The sequence below is a fragment of the Pempheris klunzingeri genome, chromosome 3 (assembly GCF_042242105.1).
Source record: "Pempheris klunzingeri isolate RE-2024b chromosome 3, fPemKlu1.hap1, whole genome shotgun sequence".
Classification (NCBI taxonomy): domain Eukaryota; kingdom Metazoa; phylum Chordata; class Actinopteri; order Acropomatiformes; family Pempheridae; genus Pempheris; species Pempheris klunzingeri.
The window spans coordinates 5,989,943-6,014,044 of NC_092014.1; the positions used below are offsets into that span (position 1 = coordinate 5,989,943).

At 39.5% G+C, this 24,102-nt stretch overlaps 1 protein-coding gene across 3 annotated transcripts in view; it reads right to left on the bottom strand.

Annotated features, from left to right (window-relative positions):
• The window catches only part of mad1l1 (mitotic arrest deficient 1 like 1), a 54,747-nt gene that overhangs the window by 13,611 nt on the left and 17,034 nt on the right, over positions 1 to 24,102 (bottom strand). For all 3 annotated transcript variants that reach the window (XM_070828419.1, XM_070828422.1, XM_070828420.1), the window contains exons 16-17: positions 11,796 to 12,027; positions 7,315 to 7,508 (exon numbers count right to left, since the gene is read on the bottom strand). In XM_070828419.1, coding sequence (XP_070684520.1) covers positions 7,315 to 7,508; positions 11,796 to 12,027 — 426 coding nt within the window. The remainder of the gene's footprint in view (positions 1 to 7,314; positions 7,509 to 11,795; positions 12,028 to 24,102) is intronic.

The window sequence follows — 24,102 nt, forward strand, 5'->3', positions numbered from 1 at the left end:
AATGATGTTAAAGATGAGATAATAATCTTGAACAGAACATGATGCTGTGATACTATCGCACCAAGCACAGACACGCAGACTTTGAAAAGGGAGCCATTGAGTAGGAAAGACAGTGCTATTAAATGGATTTTTTAAGTTTTTAAATATTTGAATAAAATCTTTACAATCTTACAAATGTTTGCACAAATGATGCATGTATTTATCTGGATACAAAGCAGGGAAGTGACATCCGCTCACAAGTGGTCACTGGAGACGAACGCAGAGATGCATTCTAATGGCAGGTGTAAACAGGCGTAGTTAGAGCCGTCCACTCATAAGTGGATCACCAAAGATGCATTTCAATGCCCAGTCTGAATATGGCTTTTTATAACCTGAAAGCCACTTCCACTCCGCTGCAGCTGCAGCTAACGTTAGCACGCCTGCGGCTAACTGTGATAAGGAGGATATCACATAGGCTTCCTCCGAGATACACACAGCAGCGTTTTCACACTTTGGTAACAGACTGTGACAGGGTAGAGATAGTAGGGATGGGTTTAGGAGGGCGAGGGAGGCAGGAGGGGGGTTTTATTTTGAGTGGTGTTAAATATTCTCAAGAAATAACAAAACCGTTCTAAATATATAACAGTGTTGAAACTGAAACTTTTGATATTACAGAATTACAGAAAAAAAGATATCTTTGATCACCAGTACCAGTGTCCATTCAAACATGAATGCTTAACTGTAACATCAAGAGTTGAATCATCTTCCAAAGATGAGTACACTTGGACAAGTATTCATTGACAGGCCTAAATATGTTGCATAAAGCCAGTAATAAGCTGCATACATTAACCCTTCGGAGTCTAGGACCACCACACGGCGTCAAAGTCACATGTCGCACGTTTGAAAACGTAAAGCTGTGACACAAGCACGCAGGTGCTCAATTCAAAGACTGTTGGAAAGCAGACACTTCAAACTTTTTACAAGTGTTTGAATTTTGTCGATCGGCCTATTAAGACTAAAGTTATGAAGAGCCGAAGTCGCGCACTACAGCTCTTCTACAAGTTAGAAGATGCTGAATCTGGGGAAGAACGTTCTGATTCTGAGGAAGACTCCTTTCAGAGGATGAAGTGGATGCTGCGCGTGAAGACGAACGAGAGGAGGTGTCCGCGCAGACCCCCGCTCCTCCAAAGATCCAACTAGTTCCTACTCGGATTTTGTGTTTCTTTTGCACTTTTACATACAGTGTGTCCATATATTATGTCAAAATAAATAAATACTTGTAGAATCACATAGGTGAGGTTGTGCTGAAAAGAAAGACACAAAGAAAGGCAAGCTAAGCAGTTTTAATGGGAAACACAAAGGTAAAATGAAAAGTAGTAAAAAACGCCGTTTTACCCCAGACTCTGAAGGGTTAAATTGAAATTGTGAAGAGCATTCGTTGAAGTAATACTGTAAATCTCCTCATTCATTCAACATGCCAAAATGATTCTTAATGGTGTTTAAGCTGAATATGTATCAGCCCAAAGCCAAATATCATACAAAGTTACATTTTCGAGTTATAATTCAATTGTCATTTTGCATGAGTGCATAAAACAATGTGAAATTCAAATTTGTGTGGCAGCATTTTTTTCAGGAAGTTAAAGACTGTTCATGTCTGTGTATGTTTGCTGGCGTGTTCATTGTGTAGTCATTTGAATAAGACAAATGCTCATTATTTATCCATAGGATCTGATATGGTTCGTGTAGCTACTGTTCATGTGCACGTGTGGTACAGGCAGCACAGTTGTTTTAGCGACGAGATATTTTAAGTAACATGAGATATGATAAGGAAAATGTTAGCATACCCCAGATTATAATTAGGATGGTTCTCTAACTGTCCTCCTCTGTACAATCGGCTATATTGGTATCTTTACACCCTGCTGGCTGCTGTCAATAGTGTTGTGGGCAATGAATGTGCTGTTAGTGCCATCCCCTTTAAATGAGCTTGCCCATTCCACTTTACTCTCTGTTCAATAAAAAAGGTTAAAAAGATAGATACAACACCATTATCTGTCCCAATCATTTTAAGTATCTGCCACATTGCCTGCTACACATAACACTCTAACACCCTCATGGCATTACATCTGATCGCTTCGAAAGAGAGAGAGGCAAAGATAACAGGCTTATCACTAGGTGAGAAAGAGTGACACCTTTGTGGCCACTGGCCCAGCTGGGCCACACTCCACCGGCTCCTGACCACTCCCATGGCTCAAATCCTTTTGGCCCGGTAGCCAGAGGAAACCCTGACAGTTAAGCTGTGCTTCAAAGTTATTTCAAAATTAAGCTATAACATACAAATGACTAACCCATTCAAGCAGAGATGCTTACACTCTGTCTTACACACACACACACACACACACTCACAGGCAAACGCATTTGTGTGGCGTTAATCATTCCCAAGTGGCTGATATAACAAAGACAGGTCATTAAGACTCCACAGTGTTCATAAACTGTACTTTATTAACTGTCCTCTTCTTTCTCCTGCTCTCACACTCAGACACAGAAGCGTGTTAGTTTGTTTTTCAAAAGGTGCTATTTCATTGCTTCTTGAAGCCACTGTCATTTTTATAGGTTCTGCTCCGTCAACGCATCACCTATCTTCTACCATTCCTCCATACATTCTTTTCTTTCCCTCCATCTCTCACTGGTGAGAGGGTTGACAGTTAATTGGGAGTACGTTTTAATGAGCTAGCCGTGAGATTCTATCTTCTCCTTTCATTAGGAAGGGAAGACGGGAGAGCGCGTCAAGCAAGGGAGGGAGGAGTGAGAGAGAGAGCAAGGGAGGAAAGGAGAGAAAGAGAGAAAAAGAAAAGTCAGTCGATAGAGAACATCTTGAAGTTTTTAGTCACTACTGTGGAGAGCACAGCTCTGTGCGTTTGTTTATTTGTTAATCAGCTAATCAATAGCAGAGGTGTGTAAGCTCAGCAGTGGGTCTGCTTTGGAAGATTACTTAGAGACGCACAACTTGTAAGACCTGTTTTGTCTTTTTTTTTCTCCAACTCAAGTTGCTAAAGTTAAGTTTCTCAGGTGCAAATTAGAGCACGAACATCACAGATCAATTTAAAGTCTTGATCTGACAAGGGCACTGCTCCAAATTGTCTCTAGCCAGTGTGATCCTATGATGAAAATAAAGTCTATTTTTCTAAAACCTTAGAGGAAATTATAAGGGGAGAATTGCTGTTTCTTGGGTGCATAAAACCTACCCATCAATAAACTCTCTGTCCTGTAATGTCTCTACTGACCTTTTAGACTTTGTGTTGATCTGAACTTTTAATCGGGCAAATGCTAATGTTGTAAAATGCAAGCAGTGCCTCCCTCTTCTTGAAACTTCTGGAAGAAAAAAAATTTCAAATAACTGACTTGCTCGCACAGCTAAGGTGTTTATCTCGCTGATTAGCAGAGCCTCATAAATACCTAATCACTGATGCTAATCAGCCCTCTCACCTAGGGGTGAGCTAAAAATACAAATTACACACATGCTCAAGTTAGGCTCATACATTTTCTGCACACTTTCCCTATCAAAAGAATTCTGACAATCACAGCCATTTTAACATAACATAGCATTAATCCATTATTAAAGGACAAACAGCATTTCTCCAAATTTCTCTAAACTAGCTGACTGGGTAGCTTTTGCACCATACTGGTTCTTGTTTGCAATAATATGAGAAGAACCACGTACCCCCACTTTAACACACATTCTAACTTCTGACTTTATTCTGTAAAACTGATTGATAACAACAGTATTGACTTTGAAGTGTACGTAAAATTAAAAAAACATGTTATGGTAAATCCTTTCACAGTGTGCGACAGAATTTACCAAATGAAAAAGGTTGATAAAGTGAAGAAGACTAACCATCATCATCATAATGACATGCAAACATTTAGCATCAGCTCTAACCTGCTACCTGCCTCAGAGAAATAGGGGGCAGCATGTCACCTCCTCCTCCCACCGCTTTCTTCCTCTAATAAACCTTACAATGTCCTCAAAAACATTGAGTCATTGCCTCTTATGTTTATTTATTTGTCATTTTACAACACAGGGTTGAACAAAATCTTAAAATAAAAGCTGTAGCCCCTTCATGGTACACACATACTCAGTCCCTTGCTCTGCCTGCTCGGACCACGGTCCACCTGTCAGGAGCAGTAGCTTGATCCATGGCGCTGAGATGGAGCCAGGTCTCTGTAAAGATGTGGGCACTGACAGTCTCTGATTTCCTGTTGCTTGGCCAGCCTGAGTCCCATTTCATCCATTCCACCTTGCCGCAAGCAGACATTACCCAGAAGCAGCTGGTTCAAGCTGGGTTAGCTTCGCTCTTATCCCGATAAATCATTGGCTCTCTGACGTCTCTACTGGGGAGGCTGCACCGCCTACATCGACTTGGTCTAGCTGGTGGTCGTCAGATGCCATGGGCAGCGACTGCCTTGTGTGCTGCTCTTAATCCAGAGCAGTCGCTTCATTTACTTTGCCTATGAGAGTACTTCTGACACACTGCCCACTGCAGCGTTTGGTCCAACTAGCTACTGCAGGCAATGATTGTTTCAAGAATAAAAACAAAAATGTAGCCAAGTTTGAAGAAGTGCTGTGTTGTTCTTTAACTGCAGTAAAAATCTGACGTTAGCTGTTTGCTGGGGCAGCACAGCAAAAGTCCTCAATTAACATTTGATTTTACTGACGCTTTTCACACGTGACCAAAGTTACTACCATTACATGTCTCTACCATCCCTGTTGAGTCTTGAGGACAAAATGAGTGAGAGACAAAAGCATATCACTTGACAATACAAGTTGAAACGTTTCAATTACGGAATAAAATCAGTGTTGCAAGGCTGAAAAGTAAACTTGAATAAAGGGTGAAGAAATAATTTGAACGAGAGTGCGATGCGGCATAATGAACGCGTGAGAAAAGAGAGAGAGGGGGAACGTGACAGTTGCAGGTTAAACAGCTTACACCATGGGGTGGGGGGGATTTGGGTGCCTCTGCTAGAGGGGAATATTAGCAGGATTATCTGGCAACCCTGTTGCTGAGGCGAATACCATTAGAATCCTATTTGTAAAGACTTCTGTGCCTCCTGTCCAAAAATCCTCCATTTTCTCTCCACTTACTCCTGCCTTATCCTACAATTAGTCCACTTTATATTCTCATAACCCAGATTACACTCACACATACACACCCTCACACACACACACACACACACACACACACACACACACACACACACACACACACACACACACACACACACACACAAAGAGCATGTTATGTATATTGTATTCATGTGTATTTGTGTGTTTGTTCCTTTAAGTGTGGGTGTTCCTTTATATGTGTGTGTGTGTGTGTGCACGGTGTGAGTGTCGTATTCCATTAGTAGTACAGGCCTCTCTGCTCCCATAGGCCACCAGACGTGTGTGTCATACACACTCACAGTGGAAAACATGCTGAATACTAATACAGGAGCTGTTAGCATCTGTTTTGTGTGTGTATGTGTATGTGTGTGTGTGTGCGCGCACTTGTCTCTGTACATCTATATGCATGTGCACCCAACAGAGAGGGGGTTGTGGGAGGTGCTGTGTGGTGAAGTGTGGTGTGACGGGGAGTGTTGAGATTGGAGTGAGTATGTGTGCATTTGAGTGTGACAGTGTGCACTATGAGGGCATTACGACTGTATGCGTGTGTGTTTGCGTGTGTGAGTGTGTGGTCTATGTATGCAGTCTGAGGTTAATAAATATTGACAGTGAATTATCTCTTCTGGCAGGGTCGCAGGTGGGTTCGATGGAGCAGATTGGACACACCAGCAAGAAAAAAAAAAATGAACGCGCACATGCACTTTCAAATCCCCCACCCATTTCTTATTCCCATGTTATTCTCTCCACAAGCATTCAAGCGAGTCCTTGAGCAAGGCACTAACGACCAGAGACAATCGTCTTTTACTTGACCACAATAATTAGCTTGCCAAGATAATAAAGCTGCCTTCCACCTTGCCAGTATGGATTCTCCACAGTTTCTCTTCTAGCTAGAGGCTCCATATCATAGCAGAACACAGCAACAACACTGTGATTAGCTGCTGCTACACACTCAGATTAGAGAGTAACAGAGAGTGGGGGAGAGATAAACAACAACAGAGAGATAAAGTGAGAAAAAGTGTAGCAGCAGTATGGAGAGAGGAGAGATGGGGAGGAACTGAGACAAAGAGGTAAGTGCAGAGGGAGCACAACAGGATGTTTTCACTGTAAAGCTACTTAACAAAAAGATTTGCTCAACAGCTAAGGGACAAGCACGCATACAGTTTTTATTTAGCCCACTCAATGTGTGTGTGTGGGGAGTGGTGATCGATTAATGCAGCCCAGCCCCGTGACATTGCCCAATCATCACTCTCTCCCTCACACACACACACACACACACACCACAATTCCACTCATGAGGTACACACACATTCAATGCACACAGCAGATGAGTCTCTGTTGGCGTAGTATTCCTCTCCCTGCGTGGCCAAGTTGGGCACAAAGCTATAACTGGCGTAATGGTGCATAAACGTGGATATGGAGATACAGTAGAAAAGCAAAGAAAAAAAAACCACCCTGCAAGGTCAAATTTGCACTTCCTGAGGCATTTATAAATGATTTCACCAAGACAGATATCAGCACTCGCTCAGATGCTACAGCCTGTAGGAATTTTGTTGTTGACAGCGTTTCCCTTTTAATTTCACACTTCTATATTAATGATCACGGTGCATATGCTTACAGAACACACTGCCAGTGGCTCATAGCTACCTGCAACCATATCTGATCTCAGCAAGTGTGTAAATATAGACGTATGCACATGTAAATATTGGGGCAGCTGTGGCTTAGGTGGTAGAGGGTTGTCCCCCAATTAGAAGACGTAGCGTCCTTGGGCGAGACACTGAACCTGAAGCACAATTGCTCCTTGGTGTGTGTGACTGCGTGTGAATGATCCTCCTGATGACAGGTTTGTCTGTCACACCATTCCTATCAGTGAATGAATGACATGTGAATGCAGTGCTACAGCACGTTGAGTGGTTGTAAAGGCTAGAAAGGCACTATACAAGTCCAGTCTATTTACCATTTTCCTACTTGTTTCAGATAACCCTGTAATGTAGCTTTAATGTGTGTTTTTTGGTCATAAAAGTTGTATTATAGTTTACAATTCTGAGCTTATGCATAACTTTCATCTCTTTCTTGTGTGTTTGTAAGCACCATAGTTATGTCACATTATATCAACAATAAAGTTTTCTGTTTGATTGTGCCCAAATTGCTCAGCCCTAAATATGAAGTATGTGTACCTTTTTGAAGAGCAAAGAGTCGTCCATGTGCTCTGCATAGACTGAGGTGAGCCTGTACTGGTTCTCAGTGGTGATATCGATCTGGTAGCCGGTCAGGACGTAGCAGACTGTGCGGAACTCCTGAATTTTCCTTTGAAAAACCTCCTTCAGCCTCTGGTTCCTGAGCTCGGAGCTCTCCATCTGCTTACGTAAATCTGCAACACACACAAACATTGGGAGAATACACTCGTCAGATATTCTGATACTGGCCTGGAATTTAAGTATGTACAATTTACATTTTCAACATCACTCTATACGTAAAGTAACAGTCAATGCATTCCAATGTAAGACTAAGCTACATGTGCAAGATTTTTTCTCCATAGTGCTCTACAACTACATGCTCAACTCACTTAGCTAATGCAACATAGATGGATGGCTCCATATCAAATATACACTCCCTGAGGCACTCCATCTGCTTACTTAGGGTCTAGAAAAACTGTAATGTACAGAGTGTATTGGTGACTAAAGCTGTCAGCTGCGTCTCCTAGCTGGAAGCAGAGGGAATCATGGAGAGGAGAAGGAGGATGGGGCTAGACTTTAATTTGTTGAAAATCAATTTGCCATAATTACTTTAAAGACTCCATTTGAGGAGACAGAGAAATTAGTTAGTCTGAGCAAAAATAAGTCATTATGGGGAAAATTAGTAACAATGTTATCACTGCAGAAAAAGTGATACATGCATGTGAGCGTGTGCATGAATTTAATATAACAATAGAAATGGCAAACTTTTCCACGTTACTGTTCAAATTCCCTGAAAACATTCTGAAAAGGTTTTGTGCCACTGAAGGATCGGAGAAAAGCGCAAGACAGTTGGGGGGGTAATTTTCATCCACACACAGAAAGGTACTCTGCATTGATATTGGCAAAGCCATCAACATAATTTGATAACTATTTCAAGGATTTCAGCCAAAAAAAATAAATTGAGGTTGATTTGGAAGCTTTTATCTGAACCCAGGCATTCGGAAAAAGTCAGAATGTGGTGAAAAGTGGGCAAATTGCTGTAATTATACAGCAATGACAATCGTGCTGTAAATTTGGACAAGTTTTCTTCTAAATCACACAATTGTCCCCATCTTGTTTCTACCATCTACATCACACAAAATGTCCATCTTGGTTGTTTCTCATTTCTGTCAAACATAAAATGAGTATTAAAAACATGGCAAGAACACTGGTAAGGGAAAAAAGGGAGAAAAACAATTTGTCCATGCAGATGAAACACTCCTATAAAGCTCTGCTTGCACTAATTTTGTGCAAGCAGAACACTATTTTTTTCAAGGTCAAAAGCATTTTAGTTTATCTACTGTTTATCTACTTTTACAGGAACTGTACTGAACTAGTTCTATTCATTTTATAGTCACAAATTCGTAATTCTCTTGTGGAGACATCACACACACACATATATATTCCATTATGTTGCAAGATTAGTTAATTGTGACAATGGCGCATTTTCATAGCCTAACCCTGCTATGATTAATAATGATTTCTACCAGTCATTCTTCTCATCATACATCTTAGCCTATTACATTCTTATCCTTCATTATTAAACAAGTTATTGGCGACAAAAAATAAACTTAAGAGTCTGTGAGTGTCTGTCTGTGGGCTCGTCTGTCTGTCTCCTGGGTGACTGGGCCCATCTTGAGTGTCAGTCAGTGCTGATAAATACTGTTTCAGGACTTCAGCATTGTGACAAAACTGTCACCATGTGACAGCTATCAAACGGCTCTGAAAATCGCTGTTAATTCTCAAGTGACAGCATGAAGTAGACGCTGCTTAAATTTATTGTAACATGCAGACAAATGGACACGTACGCGGGGACATGGACATGTTATTTCCTGTGTAATCGCAAAGACGAATGTGTGTGAGCGCGCACACGAATGTGCCAATGTGTGTGTTTAGCTGCTACATCAAAATATTTGGGTTGGGAGATATTTTACACCAACTGTCAAGTTTTGCGAAAGTTAGTGACTTCTGACTTTTGCCCTTAATTGGTCTCTACGGGTCTGGGCGCGCGGTCTCTTAACAGCTGTCAAGAAAATTCCACTGCTGAGGGAGTCTCTTATTTATATATTTTTGCCTACTCATTTCTCAATCTGAAGTACACCCAAAGTATTTGTATCTCTTGAAATTAAGTAAATGAAGAAAAATGGGGAAATGACACACATAATTTGTTGTTAATATATGTGACCTATCTACCCAGGTAACTTAACACAAAAGGTGTAATATTTCCCTGACTTCTGCAGACTACTTGAGCTGAAAGAGAGAAACAACAACTATTATACAGTAAGACACTATGTAGAGGTTGTATGAAAAATAAAATCAAATCTGAATGAATAAGTAAGCGTTAATAAAACAGATGATAAAGTAGAGATGGGTTGTATGGCAGTAAATGTGGGGGTGGGGGCAGCTACAGTAGGAAAACAGGTGAACTGTGTGTTCAAACTCCATTTGTTCGCTAATATTTTCATTTTCCACTGCAAAGTAACCTTCAGGACGCTTCCAAGAAGAGAAAAAAAATCCTTCATTCACAAAATGCAGTCATGTGAAAAACTAGGAGTAATACATACAGCTTACGCAACAGCTCTATTCAATTTGATTTAAAAAAGAATTTTTGATCAATGTAAAAGAAAGGTTTCTAACCTAGTTCAAAGGAAAAGGGCAAAATAAAAAAGAATTCGTGTCACTTTAATCCTAGGCTTCATTTTACATGTTTTTCATAATTGTTTCAAATCTCATTTAAATGTAAGTGTGGAGGATAATTAGCTCTCAAGTCACTGGTAGACCTGCTCACCCATACACACACACACACACGCCGCACTAACAACAGGCTGCCTATTCTAAATTTTTGGGTGTCATCAAAAATCTTCATGAACCACAGTTAAAGAATAAAAATGGAAATGTCAGTGAATTAACTAAGCTAAGAAATACCGTATGTGGACAAAATATAGAAAATAGTAAGATATCCATTGTTCTCTTTGCAGGAAAATGTTCCAGATGATTACAATCATGATACTATTGTTCTAACAACAAAGACTCAAAATCCCACCTTATGGGACAGTTGGGAATGTCTGACACTCCATTCGTTGCAATATTAAACACTTCTTTTTGCCAGATATAACTTTCTAAAGGTCTACTTTAGATCTATAATTTCTTATTTCATGGTGAGGTTTAACCATTGTCAGTGGGGTCAATAACTAATGCGGCGTCATATGGACTTTATGAAGTAATACGTTTTATATAAACCTGTGCCGATGTCAAAGACATGAAATATATTCAGTTGATCTTTGATGTTGTTCCAGACATGCCATTGCATTGACCCTGGCCTGAAGATAAGAACAGATATCACATTTTAGGTTTGTATTAGCTCCTAGAATTTAAATTGAGCACCGGTAAGAAACTCAATTATCACTTCAAATGAAAAAAAAATAAAAAAGAGAGACGAAAGGGTGAGGAACAGACAGGCAAATCTAAAGACGGGAAAATGACAGATAAAAAAGTGAAAGGAACAGGAAAAGAAGATGGAAAAAGAGATGAGAGACGACTTAGTTAGTGAACGAGAGACACAAAGAGCGAGAGAGAGAGCCTGAGAGTGTGTGAGAGAGAGAGAGAGCGTGAAAGCGAAAGAGAGCGAGCGAGAGAGCGAGAAATGGCACTCAGAAGACAAATTAGCCAACAGACTTCCAGCGCTGAACTGCCCTGAACTCTGATTAAATATTTAACCCTGTCATAACTACACTGTCCCCCTCTAACTGTCTGTCATATACTCACAGAGAGAGGACAAAAGCCCCAGTGGCCTCAAATATAAATATCAATGAAGCAATTCCCTCCTTACTTCGGTTTAGGATGCAGCCACTAGAGGGCACAGATTACCACTTTCTCTCATTTCATTTTTTTCATTGCTCTAAAAGGGAACGGGACCTGACAAACCTGTCAAAAGTGTGCTGAGTATAAAGTAGTAAAATATCAAATTCCTTACTTTAACAATTATGTTAGCAATGAAAGCGTCCTTGCATTTGCCTAAATATTTTGATAACTAACAGTATCAGTAATCAAATATTTACCCAATCATATTGAACAAGGGGTCTCTATGGTACAATAAGGTGGAATATACAAACCATTTAAGTGCTACACTATTCAATAACAACCGGCTATAACTAACAGCAGCTTAACTTGAGCTCTTTATGTGCATGTGCTCATTGTGCTCTACATTGATCTAGTCTGTGTTGGTGAAGATTGATTTCTTGATTGTTTGCTCTGGACCTAATCTCTGCTGTGGTATCTACATTAAGTTCAATAAAAGTTTATGGAAATGACAAAGTGCTGGACAATGAAAACGTCAATGCAACTAACCAACCAGGTTTTATTTATCACAAGGCTGCTACAAGCTAATGAGCCAATTTAGTAGAAGGGAGTCTGGAAATGAGAGTCTGTGTTGTGGATCTTACCCAGCACCTCCTTCGATGGCGGTAAACTGAGGCCGAGGCTGGAACTGTGTATACTGGAGTCGTCATGTGAATGGACCAGAGCGCCTCCATCTTGCAGCGAGCGCACAAGTTCCCTGAGATGTGTCACTTCTTCCCGAAGAGCCTCAACTTCCTGCTGGCGCTGTTGCTTGGCAACAGTGGTGGGGTTCATTTTGAGGTGGAGAACTCGGGTTTTGACTGGATCGTAGTCGCCCTGAGACAGAAAGACCAAAGATCAGACATCCATCAATTGAAACTCTTAAAATTGTATTTTGCTTTCAAAAAGCAAGAGCATGCTTCCTTTCTGAACCACTGTGTGCTTACTATGTTTAACATGCCACAACTTATATTCATTAAGAATTAGTTGAGCAATACTTTATCTATAAAACGTCACAAAAATGTCCTGATTTACCAAAGTCCAAGGCGACGTCTTCAAATGTGTGTGACCAACAGTCCGAAACTCAAAGTATATAATCAGTTTACAATGATATAAAAAGAAATCAGCCAATCTGGAAACGCTGGAAACAAAACACTGACACATTTGCTTGGAAATATGATTTAAACAATTAACCAGTTCATAAAATAGTTCAATTTTCTGCTGATAGATTCATTGATTAATCAGTTGTATCAACAGTAAATGACAAGATTCAGGTTTGTTCAGCTGTCAATGAACATCTGTCACCTTCATTTTTTAATATAATGTATTTGTTGATTTGCTGTACTTATGGAACAACATGGACTTAGCAGAAAAGCTTGCAGAGACTTTCTTAATCAAAAAGCCTGGAAGGGTTTTATGGAAACCATCAGAGATTGTGCGCCAACTATGATTCAGAGGAATACATGAGGAGGAGATGAGGTGAAGTGCACAAAAGTGCTTTCCAAGAAATCAATCCATGCTTTCAGTCACAATGAATCGAGAAAACGTATGCAGCTAAATTATGTAATATTTAAAATGTACATTTCTTTTATTATTTTGTCTGCTCAAGTGCTGCTGAAAAGAGCTTGCATGTAGACTAATAAATAGCCTCCAAATCTCTTTGCTTAGTGCTTTTAGACATTTGATGATGAAATACAAACAGAATGTTTTTTGATTTTAGTGATTTTTGTGAGGTTTTAAAGCATTATTTTCTGTGACTGCGTGTCGTCCCTCCGGTTACTTTATTCTAACAGCAACTGAGTTGGCTGGTGAAGGCAGCTGAAAAAGTCTGACCTTTCTTGCTTTTGCAACTTAAAAGCACCTAAAAAGGTAAATGCACAATATAACGTACATCTTGCACAGTGTGCAAAGGTTATCGTAGGCGTTTAAGCAGAGTGGTTACGCCTTGTACTAAACTAGATGGCACAAGTCAGGTTACCATATAAATGTAGTGCAAATCTTAACACATTTCCGGAGAATCAGCAAGAAGACATAGTGGATTTTTGTATATCCATCCAATACTGTTATGTGAACATCTGATATTGAGCTTGCAGAAGAAGAGGGTTCAACAAGATGATGCAGTTGAGGAAGCGCCAGCCAAACATTTAGAAAAAAAACAAAGGAAATATTGCAATTAGTTTGTTTGTTTCATGCATTAATTTGAGGAAGGCTACCGTCATCTCATCAGAATACACAGATCTGATGTCTGGTCTCTTCAGTAGAGTGGAAGATAAACTGCAAGTCACATGCTTAATGATGGTCATGATTGTTTTGCCAAGTCTGTTTCCATTACACTTTATCACATGCTATTTTTACCGATACACTAGCTTTAATATTGATATTTGAGCAATTTAATATACCAGTTCATAGATTATGTTGACATTCATTCAGTACAATAAATGCTGACTCTGACACTGCATGGATGAAGCAAGTTGGCTACTAAATGCTTGTGCAGAAGACAGGGAAGTTGGAATTCAAACAAGTAACTTTAATTCCATCTTTCAGTATAGAAATATCTGTATTTTGTGGAACCTGTGACCACTCTGTTTACCTTATCTGCCAAAATCTTCTCTACAGGGGCTACAGGAGCATATAGTGGAGTTATGAGCATCAGTTTGCCTACCTGCTTTATTTCCCAGTGTGCTACTTTTTGCCCTCAGCACAGAGTATTATGTACCACAGAAGCAGAATACCCTAGACTGACTGTATGCAGCAAATAATACAAGTGATGTTCGAGAACAAAGTTTCTTGCTCTCAAATATGAACAAAATGGTCAGTCACACTAATGACAGTTTAGCAGCTAGCTGAAATTATTTAGTATTATTTGGATTTCTTAATGTACTGTTGTGTTTTAACCTTAGAAACACATGTTAAGTTCAACAAATTCTATATAAAGTGCAACAATAAATATGTAGGCAATGAAATAGTTTTACTCTATTTCAAGACTCTGCATTATATCATTATTATGTATCTTGGTGCCATTGTCATACCTTACTTCAGTTCAACAGGATTTAGCAGCAGTAACGTATATATCAAACACAAACGTACATAACATATAGTAAGTGGTAAATACAGATGGTTGTTAGCGACAGGAGAAAACACACAGAACAAGATGATGCTGAAGCAAAAATGGGAATGTTTCTTGAAAACATGATTTCCCTCTTTTCTTAATTTGTTGTCTGGCTCTATGAGGTTTGGGTAAATGAGAAGAGTCTATCTGAGCTTAATGCCAACATAAGGAGACACACACACACACACAGGAACACAGGAGCACGCATCATGAACACACACCAATTCAAGCTCTTGATTACTGGCTAAATTAGATTCCATATGCCCCCAAGCGACGAGTGCCAAATAAACTAAAGGCGTGGGGAAGAGCAAGAGGCAGCCAAAAGAGAGAGGGGATATGAAGATGGGAAATGGTGAAGGACATAGAAAAGAACATGGTGAAAACAAAGAGGGTTGGGGGTATCACTGCCTTCAGCGCAAGGGAGAAGTAGCATGGACGGAGGGGAAAATGTCTCACACACTTATAAATAACGCTTTGTATAATTTAAAAGGAAGAGACGCATTGAGCTTTCCAAATTGAGGAGCAGAGAATGCGTGTATTTATATCAAACATTTTCAACTGGACTGCACACACGTCACAGCCAAATAAAGTCCCGGTTTATTTTCTTCCTGCGTAAATCTTTTGAAGTTCTACATCTGTATATGGAGGGTTTATTCAAGGATGCATTTGTATGTGTGTTGTGATAAACAGCGAAAAGAGAAAATGGAAGGGAGAGCTAGATAGTGTGAGACAGATATGTAGATTAGAGCTGTAAACACAGCACAAAAAGAAGAGTAAACTCCTCAAAACACAGCCAACAGCTACATGCTGTCAGAAAGTGAAAACTCTTTCAAACATACTTGCTTAAAATTAGGTCAAGCTAAAGAAAATTAGAATGATTTGGCCATGGAATTCATACTTTGCTTTTTGGATGCCTGGACTGAGCCGTGGGGCAAAGTTTTAATTCACTGCTAAACAGCAAAAACAAAGAAAATTAATTTCTCTTTGGCATTGCAGCACATCACCTTTAAAGTAAGCCAGGAATTAGCATAATCGTGTTTTAATTGGTTGAACACTCTTCATATAACAAACTTTGGTGAGAAGATGTAAAAAGGCCATCTTCTTGTCTACATCCATTTTACATAATGTGCAGATAAAGAGGGTATAACAGTTATAAAAGTATGATAAGTAAGTATGATTCATGGTCATCTATAAATGCAGAAAGGTATAATTACATTTGACTGCACATGCATGTCTGAATTTCAGACAAGAGGGAAAGGGAAAGTGGTGCACTACGTATTTAGAAATTATAATTTATTTCACTGCTGCAACAACAACAAAAAACGCTAAATTGCCTGAGTTTCAAAGTGGATGTTAGCAAACTGCTTAATATTACAGTATTTCAGTTGGCCTATTTTGTTTGTGTGTTTGTGTGTGTTTGTGTGTGTGTCCCTACATGCATATATACAACCTACTCTTCCGCACAGTGTTTACAGTGCAGCAAGGTGGAGTGCCATTCTAAGTGCCCGAGGCTACATATCTCTTATTCATAGAACAACAATAACAACACATCTAATACCGGGGAGCAGAGTCTGTTTTAAAAAAAAAGCAAGAGGCAGGGAGAGAGAGCAACAGAGCAGGAGATCAAGAGCATGAGAAAGAGAGCGAGAGTGGGGGCAGCGAGAGTGAGTAAGGGGGAGGGGGGCATCGAAGTCCAGGGAACAATGTCTGTTTTTAACACAGCCGGACTAATCGCTCTGAAACATCCACTTATATACTAAATACAGCAACGACCACAGGGGACACATGAGTCACTGATGGAACAGGTGACACACTCATGTTGAGTGAGAGTGTGTGAGAGCGGAGGGGTACTATCAAAAAATAATGACGAAAAAAAGTGCACACACACATCCTTAAACCAGCTGGACTGAAAAAGTGGGGTTAAACAAAGGCAGATGAGACACTGGAAAGGCACCATTATCAAAAACTGTCTTGATATTGGCTTTTTTAACCTCTATTGTCTATAAAGTACATAGACAAGATGTGTCCTAAGAAAATTTAAGAAGCATCTAAAGGATTAGTTCATCCAAAATATCGAAAAGAATAAGAAGAAAAAAGCAAAACTCAATTACACCTACGGATACTGGCCTACAGATTTAGGTGTTCACTTACATTTGTGATGCTACCCCAATAAAGTTACTGGAATCTCTTTTTTAGCATTAACCCCTGGGAAATACCATGTAAAATTAATAAATGCACTGACGTCATTGTCAACATTTTTCACTGAAACTACTTTTGATTTTTTTGGTTCAATGAAAACTGTTGGCAGCAAAGTGTGCGGACCATCCAGAGTAACTGCCTGGTATCCGGGGACTGTTTCTGGTAGAAACATGGCTATTGGGCTACTACAATCTAAAGATATATTACAAAAGAAAATGGACATCAAAAGGTGCATGAACCAAGTGGTACATTTCTTACTCGACTGTTGTAATGTCCATAATGTCCTAAGATATAACCAGATCTAGATACGATAGTGCCAGTTTGCAGTAAAAATGATCTATTTCCTCCATTTTCTAGAGAACGGCCCCCGGCCCTTATTCTTTTTCATGCCATTCTTTTTGTTGTTGAAGGCAAGCAGTAAATTTTACACAGACACAGATTGCCTCCTATTACTACAACTTCTACTTCTGTTATCAAACCTACAGATGATGATAGATGGATATAAGCTTGACCTCAGCGCTCTCGAAACATAAATCTAAAGAAATTTAATTTTGTAAGCACAATAAACATTTTTACATCAACTGTATTTAGATGGTGAGAGAAAGCTTAGATATAGATATAACCAACCACTAAGTAAAAAACGTATGTATAAATGGTGTACTGAAAACTAATGGCACTAACGCATCCAGAAATGTCCCCAAATGTGGTCCACATTATCTGTGGCAACCACATGAAGCAGTGTACCTTGAGAAGTATGCTACTGATGTCTGCTACTTGACAACAGTGTAACGTAAATTTTTTTAAAAAGCAAAAAAAACTGTCTTTTTGTGATATGAGCTGGCTATAATGAATGCAGAGCAGTTGGTGAGCAGGGACTGGACCTCAATCCCTAAGGCAATGACACAGCCATGGATGAATGTAGGTGGAGGTTACACTTCAGCGGTTTTTCTGGTGTGGGTAAATTTTGAGGATGACCAGCTAGCAGCAGCACAGAGTCTTTTAAACAGGACTTAGGGAGGTCACCAGGTCCGATCCCTAGTGGAAGGTAGACATGAAGCAATTGAAGCACTTGAAACCTCAGGGTGGAGCAGTAGTAGTACACGTGCAACAGAGTCCACTATGCACTGAGAAAGATTTATTTGGTAATGGGTTTATCCCTGTAAAACTTAGTCCAGGATACATATATCTGGTATCCTTTGATAAAACCCTAAGCTACAGGGGCATTGAGAAGTTGTAAATAAAAGTTATTTTACATTCAGTTTCACTCAACAAAGTGCATTGTGTGCATCCTCAAGGTCCAACAAATGTGTTGAAAGCATGTCCTTCCTCATGAAGCATTTGCAAAGCAATCCAAAAAAAAAAAAAAGGTATTCTAAATCCTGCATCCATTGCTTAATAACTTGTGGTGCTCGTCTTTGTTGGTGCATTGTAGCCTATCTTGGCATGTTTCCACCACCCGTTGACACCATTGAAACTACTGTATATTGAGTTAGCCATATGCACATTGACCCACTCATACAAAAACTCACCAACTCTGAACCTAAAGGTTCCCTGTGGAGTTTTAGACCAGACACATGCAGATACATACATACAGAAGAAACTAGGAACAATATATGCTGTTCTGAAAAGCAGTTGGACAGCAGCTGAGGGACTCCAAGATCCTCAGGTCAGCACAATATGGTCCTTTTTGGAATAAAAGCAGAACAAGATGGTAAGGTTACTTTTAGACTCCCTGGTGTAAGCTGCATACGGGCAAGTTGCATAGGTAGGGGATCAATGTCACAAACTCTCTATGGTCAGAGCCAACAGAAAAGAGATCTGAAAAGTCAGCACCCTCTATGTCTTCAGTTGATTTTGTGAGGGCCTACAGAGTAAACACTGAATCCCAAGAAATGGAAAAATAGCCGGAGACAGGCAATAGTCTCCATGTCATTTATAAAACAACAGACAAGTGGATGCTAGCCTTCCCTCCAAAATCAAGATGGCAAGAAGAAGAGTACCAATTTTGGTCTGCTAGAATTACTTTCTCATCATCTTTTTTTAGACCATCTAGTATCAGCCTTAGTATCTCTGGTAGGCTCTGTCACAGGTACCCGAGTTTATGGATGAGCAAGAGTAGGTTGACGTTGTGCCAAGAAAGCATGAAGAATAAGGTCTGCAGGGCAGCAGCATCTTCCATGGAAGACTGAGCTTCTAGTTCTCTCCTCTTCCTTCTTAGTTTAGTTCCTTTTCAACACGGAGACAAATACAATGCTGGAGATTCCCCCAGGAACAACTGGAATGTGCAACATGTCATCCTCATCCTCATCAGATAACTTGGTCACGTTGAAACATTTCACCTGTATGAACAAACTGCTGAAGTGACCTTTCTTTTGTCTTTGGGCTGATAATTGGGCTTCCAATTGCTTGCTGCTGTGTGCAAGTCACTGGATGGGTGGGTTATCTCTATTTTATCCCTGAAATATTTACACCTGTGGAACAAAATACAAAGTCAAAGAACTGATTTGTAAAGGAAATATTTTGTTGAGTACTTAGTTAGGGTGCTCCCATCAATCAGCCACTGATCATTATCAGGTGATATTTGTTATAAATAGTTCCCCTCACCTACAAGGCTCTTAATGGTCAGGCTCCATCATATATTAAGAAGCTCATAGTACCATACTACCCCACTAGAGCACTGCGCTCGCAGAATGCAGGCCTACTTGTGGTTCCTAAAGTCTTCAAAAGTAGCGTGGGAGACAGACAGGGCTTTCAACTATCAGGCTCCTCTCCTGCGGAATCCTCTTCCAGTTTGGGTCTGGGAGGCAGACGCCCTCTCTATCAAAAAGGAAAATTTTAAGCCTATTCTTAAAGGTAAAGTTTATAGTTAGGGCTGGCTCAGGCCTTGGATCAGCTCCTAGCTATGCTGCTATAGGCTTAGACTACCGGGGATTTCCCATGTTGCACTGAGCATCTCTCTCCTCCTCTCCCTCTCCATCTGCATGCTTCATGTCCCTTAATGTATGTTACTCACTTGGTATCTTCCCTGGAGCCTCTTGTGCTTTCACATCTTTCTCATGAGGATTCTGTGAATCGTGGTCATGGTACGCCTGACTGTGGTTCTCGGTCTTTGATGGATCGCTTCTGTGGATTGCCCACTGTCGCCACTTTTTACAAATAACATCCACTGTCCATTACTGATCTATTATTCATTTATTCGTTGTTATTATCTTATTCTCTGTTGTCATATTGGTCATTATTAGTCATATTCCTATTATCAGTAGCATAGTTAGTATTGTTGTCTGTTCTTGAATCTTTGGGTGTCTCTTAATCAAAGAGTCTGGTCTACACCTGCACTTCTGTGAAAAGTCTCTTGAGATAATGTTTGTAATGAATTGGCACTATATAAATAAAGATTGATTTATTGATTACAGGTTGACTGATGGTGAACTCAGTTGGCCTTGCAGGCTAAAATCAAACTGCATCTGTTGTGTGTACACAGCATCTTCAGTCCAGTCCAGTAAAAACAAAGGATTTTAGTGGATAAAGCATAAAACATACAAGGAGATAAATCAGAGAGACTGAGGTTTTGTAATGTAAATTCCTCCATTGCCAACGGGCTAGTCTTTACACATTGTGTACACACAACAGATGCTTACCCAGACGGGTGGTCTATGAAGCGGGACTAGTAGGTTAACCATGTATGCTGGCTAGATCATCATTACGTATGCTGCAAACTTAACTTGGTCCAAAGGAGTTTATGTTCAGAGTTTTGGCTTAATTCATCTATAAAAAACACAGCCCTCTCATTCCTGATGATATTCTCTATTAGCAATACAGATTCTCAGCTAAGGGAATATGTTACATATGCAAACTTTTTGAGCCGTTCCTTAGTCATGCTACAGAACAAAGCTGTGCAGTTACAATGGTGCAAACTGTATGCATCGAGTTGTCATGGGAACCTACAACAATCAAATGGTGTGCTGAGAGATGTTACACAGCTGATTGTCCATATACCTGGAACTGATTTCTGTTGTCTCATATATAAAAGCTATTGTTCTAACTTGGTGTGTTGTGCACATTTAGCTTTTATTCTGATTTTTACAGTAGAGCTGCATTTGTTAAGCTTGAAGCTGCAACCAATAACTAAGTCTAGGCTGAGTTGTTAAATAAATAATGCTGTGCAATTTAAAAAAAAAAGGCTTCAAATAAGTCCTATGATCAGGATCTGCCAATACAGCTTCCTGCGATTGATGATTGGCCCCAAAAATCCTGATCAGAGCACTGTTAGTATTAAGAGACTTATCAAACAGTTTTTCCCCTTTGGAAGTCTTGATATAGAAGCAAAAAAAGTACTCGTATGTTCAATAAAATGTATTTCACCATAACTGTCATTACTGACATTTCTCTCTCAAATTGCATCTTACACCGAGTAGGCTGAAGGGGCATGAGGCACTTTTTACTGACGTCTTGAATCATTTCACTGATTTACTGGATAAGAACGGAGCGGCACTGTCATCATCTCTTATGCTCAAAAGTCTGAAGGCTGTTATCAATTTCATTCAGATGATTTTTTTCTTCCTACCAATGCACACAACTCCCTACTTGTCAAACCAAGAGTCTGATGTTTGGTTGGAAAGAATCTCAGTCATCGGCACGTAGCAAGAGCACTGGAAGACACGCTTCATAGCAATCTCATAAGTTATGACAAATTCAGAACTAAGGTTGGCATGTGGAAGGCTGATGCTATGTGGGGCACTTCCAAATACACCAAACCTGATTGAAGAGACAGTTCCCTCTTGCCCTCATTTCCTGCTGCCATCCTTCAGCCACCAATATCATCATCAATCTGAGCGTAGCTGTTGTCTTTTCTGGAAAACACACACCCTCAGTATGCAACAGCCTCCTTTAGTTTAGGATTTGGTGGAGTTTCAATTTAGATTTACACTATTTGGGCATATAACGTTTCAAAACAATGAAATCACTAAGACGAGGTATTTCACAATGTATCTAAATAATGTGATTAAAACTAGAAGGGGAACTGAAACACTGTCAAATTATTCTAATTTCAAAAGGTTTTGTTATCATAAGAGGACATTGGTTAATACCACTTTGAAATTATCATTAAATATTTGAGCATCTTTAACACTACTCAATTTTCTCAGGGAAAAACAGTATGGAGAGGGTTCCCACAGGGAAACCGATTATGAAACTAGTAAGTGTTCCTGTCACAATGGTTCGTTGTTTAAGTAGGCACCGATTTTATTTTCCCTGCTAGCAGAAGTGTCAACTGCTGGCAATTACCTGGACTGTCCATCTTTATGAAGAACAAAATATCTGACAAGAGGGATAAACATCTCAACAACTACTTGACACATTGCAACAAAAAACACATATTAAGGATGAACTATATTTTTAGCCCCACTGCAGGAAAGGCAAAAGCAAAAGTAAGTGTCAGCATTGCAGCCTTAAGGGACTTGCAGGCCTTAAATATTCAGTCATATTTCCACAGACATTTGTTGCTTAAATTGTTGTCACAATTTCAGGAATGTTGATACATAAGAAAGGACGTGAAAACTTAATGAAACCTTTAAATGGGTAAACTGAAATGAACATGCAAACCTTCAAATGAAATCACTACAACAGCAGGGGCACAGCTTCTAGACCCACATTAAGACACATTAACACCTTACCTGGGATACAAGCATGCCATTGTCAAGACAAAATTCCAATAGCTTTTCCATCTAGTAACATGTCTCTTTCTATCTGAAAAAATCTCTAAATATCATGTTGTCGTGGCCGAGTAATATACAATTGGGCCTGTCCATGTAAGCACATGTACAACAGAGAAACTTTGTTGATGCAACCTCTTGCAATGGCAACAATTATCCCCGTCTAGACGCTGGCATGACAGCGAGAGTAAAAAGACAAAGTAAAGAAGTGTTAAGTCTATCATTATAGCTGCTTCAGTCTGTACTGCAAAAAAAAACGAGTGAACAAAACAAGAAAGAGAAACTGTCAGGAATGGACTGATATTAGACTACAGATCTTTTTGTGGTTGTTGTTGTTACGGTTATCAGATAAGTTCAAAATAGCTGTAATTCTGATGTACTAGTTGAAGCCATGATGGTGATGTCATTTGCCTTCGTTTGCTAATGAACATGATTTCTCACCAGAAAAAAAAAAAAAAGAAAAAACGGGATCCAAACCACAAAGAGGCAACATTAGACCAGAGGTAACAGCTCTTGACAGGTTCTGAAAGCCTGTCTGCAAATAACATTATTCTTCTTCAAATTAAGATTTTAATACGGACAATCCCTTGAGACGGCCTTTTCAAGCAGATTTGGAGCATATATCCTTAAAACCACTCTTATAAGTAAAACATAAATTTGAGAAATTATTTCCATTTAGGCTGAAACTGTAATAAGGAAGATTTGAAGAGGATGTGCTGGGTGATTGTTGTATTGAGTTTTTCTGTGTCACCATGTGATTACTGGTAACACCTCGAACCAATGCATAAAGCCTCTACATTTACTATTCTGACCCAGTAGATGGTGGAAAAAAAATCTGATGCACAGGACGTAACGTGTTTACATTTCTGTCATCATCAATAATGGATGTTTGGAATAAATAGAGAAGCCAGTAGTTCTGAAAATAGAGAGATGAAAGCTTTGCAGTACTGCTCGTTCCCATATATAAACTTAAAAATGACATTTCAGCTTGCTCCCTTGTCATGGACAGAGCTCAGTACTTAGCATGACCAACAACAACAACCACGACGAGACGAGACAATGCTGCTTAAAAGTGCACATGAAAAATGAAATAAATAAAACAAAACTAATGAGACCTCGGACGACTGTGAAGTGACTGACGGGCAACTGGAAAATGTAGAAGTGTGACTGCTATGGGATGTCATTGATTGATTTTTTCCAAAACATTTCAAATTTTAAATGTATTCATCCACTTTGATGTATTGATTTATTATAGTACTAAAGTTAGTGTATTATAGATGGCAGCTTTGTAAAGCGGTGTAAAGTGATATAGACTGAACAGCTAAAAGTGACAATGGAGCCGTGAAAGACTAAGAAATGATAGGATTGACATATTATAACAGACAAACGAGGAGGGAGACAGAGTAAACAGCGGCTATCAATCTCACAGAGATCGCGGTGGGCCTGGTTTCAAGACATGCTTCCTGGTTTAAGTGCCTGCAGCAGACACACCCCCAGCATTTCAGAGCAGAGAATACTGGTTATATTTTCAGGGTTTTGAGACCTCATTTTATAAACTATGCATTATTTGTATCATTCATATTGGGCTGGGTAGTTAATAACACATTTTTCTAAGTGTCACAAACTCAAAACAGGGGGGATGAATAAAGTAAATCTGCACTAAAAATGGCTCAAGTAATTTTTTTTTTTTTTACAATAAGCTAAAAATATTGTTATGAACCAATAGTTATACGTTTTGTTATTATGCATGACTGGGCAGTGCTCTGGTATATCGTGGTGAAACATACTGATAGTGTTTATACTGCCAAGAATCTATCTATGACTGTCATTGACTAGTGTAGTTTTTGGAGGGCACAGTGAACACAGCACAGTGCTTAGCAGATTTATTTTGAT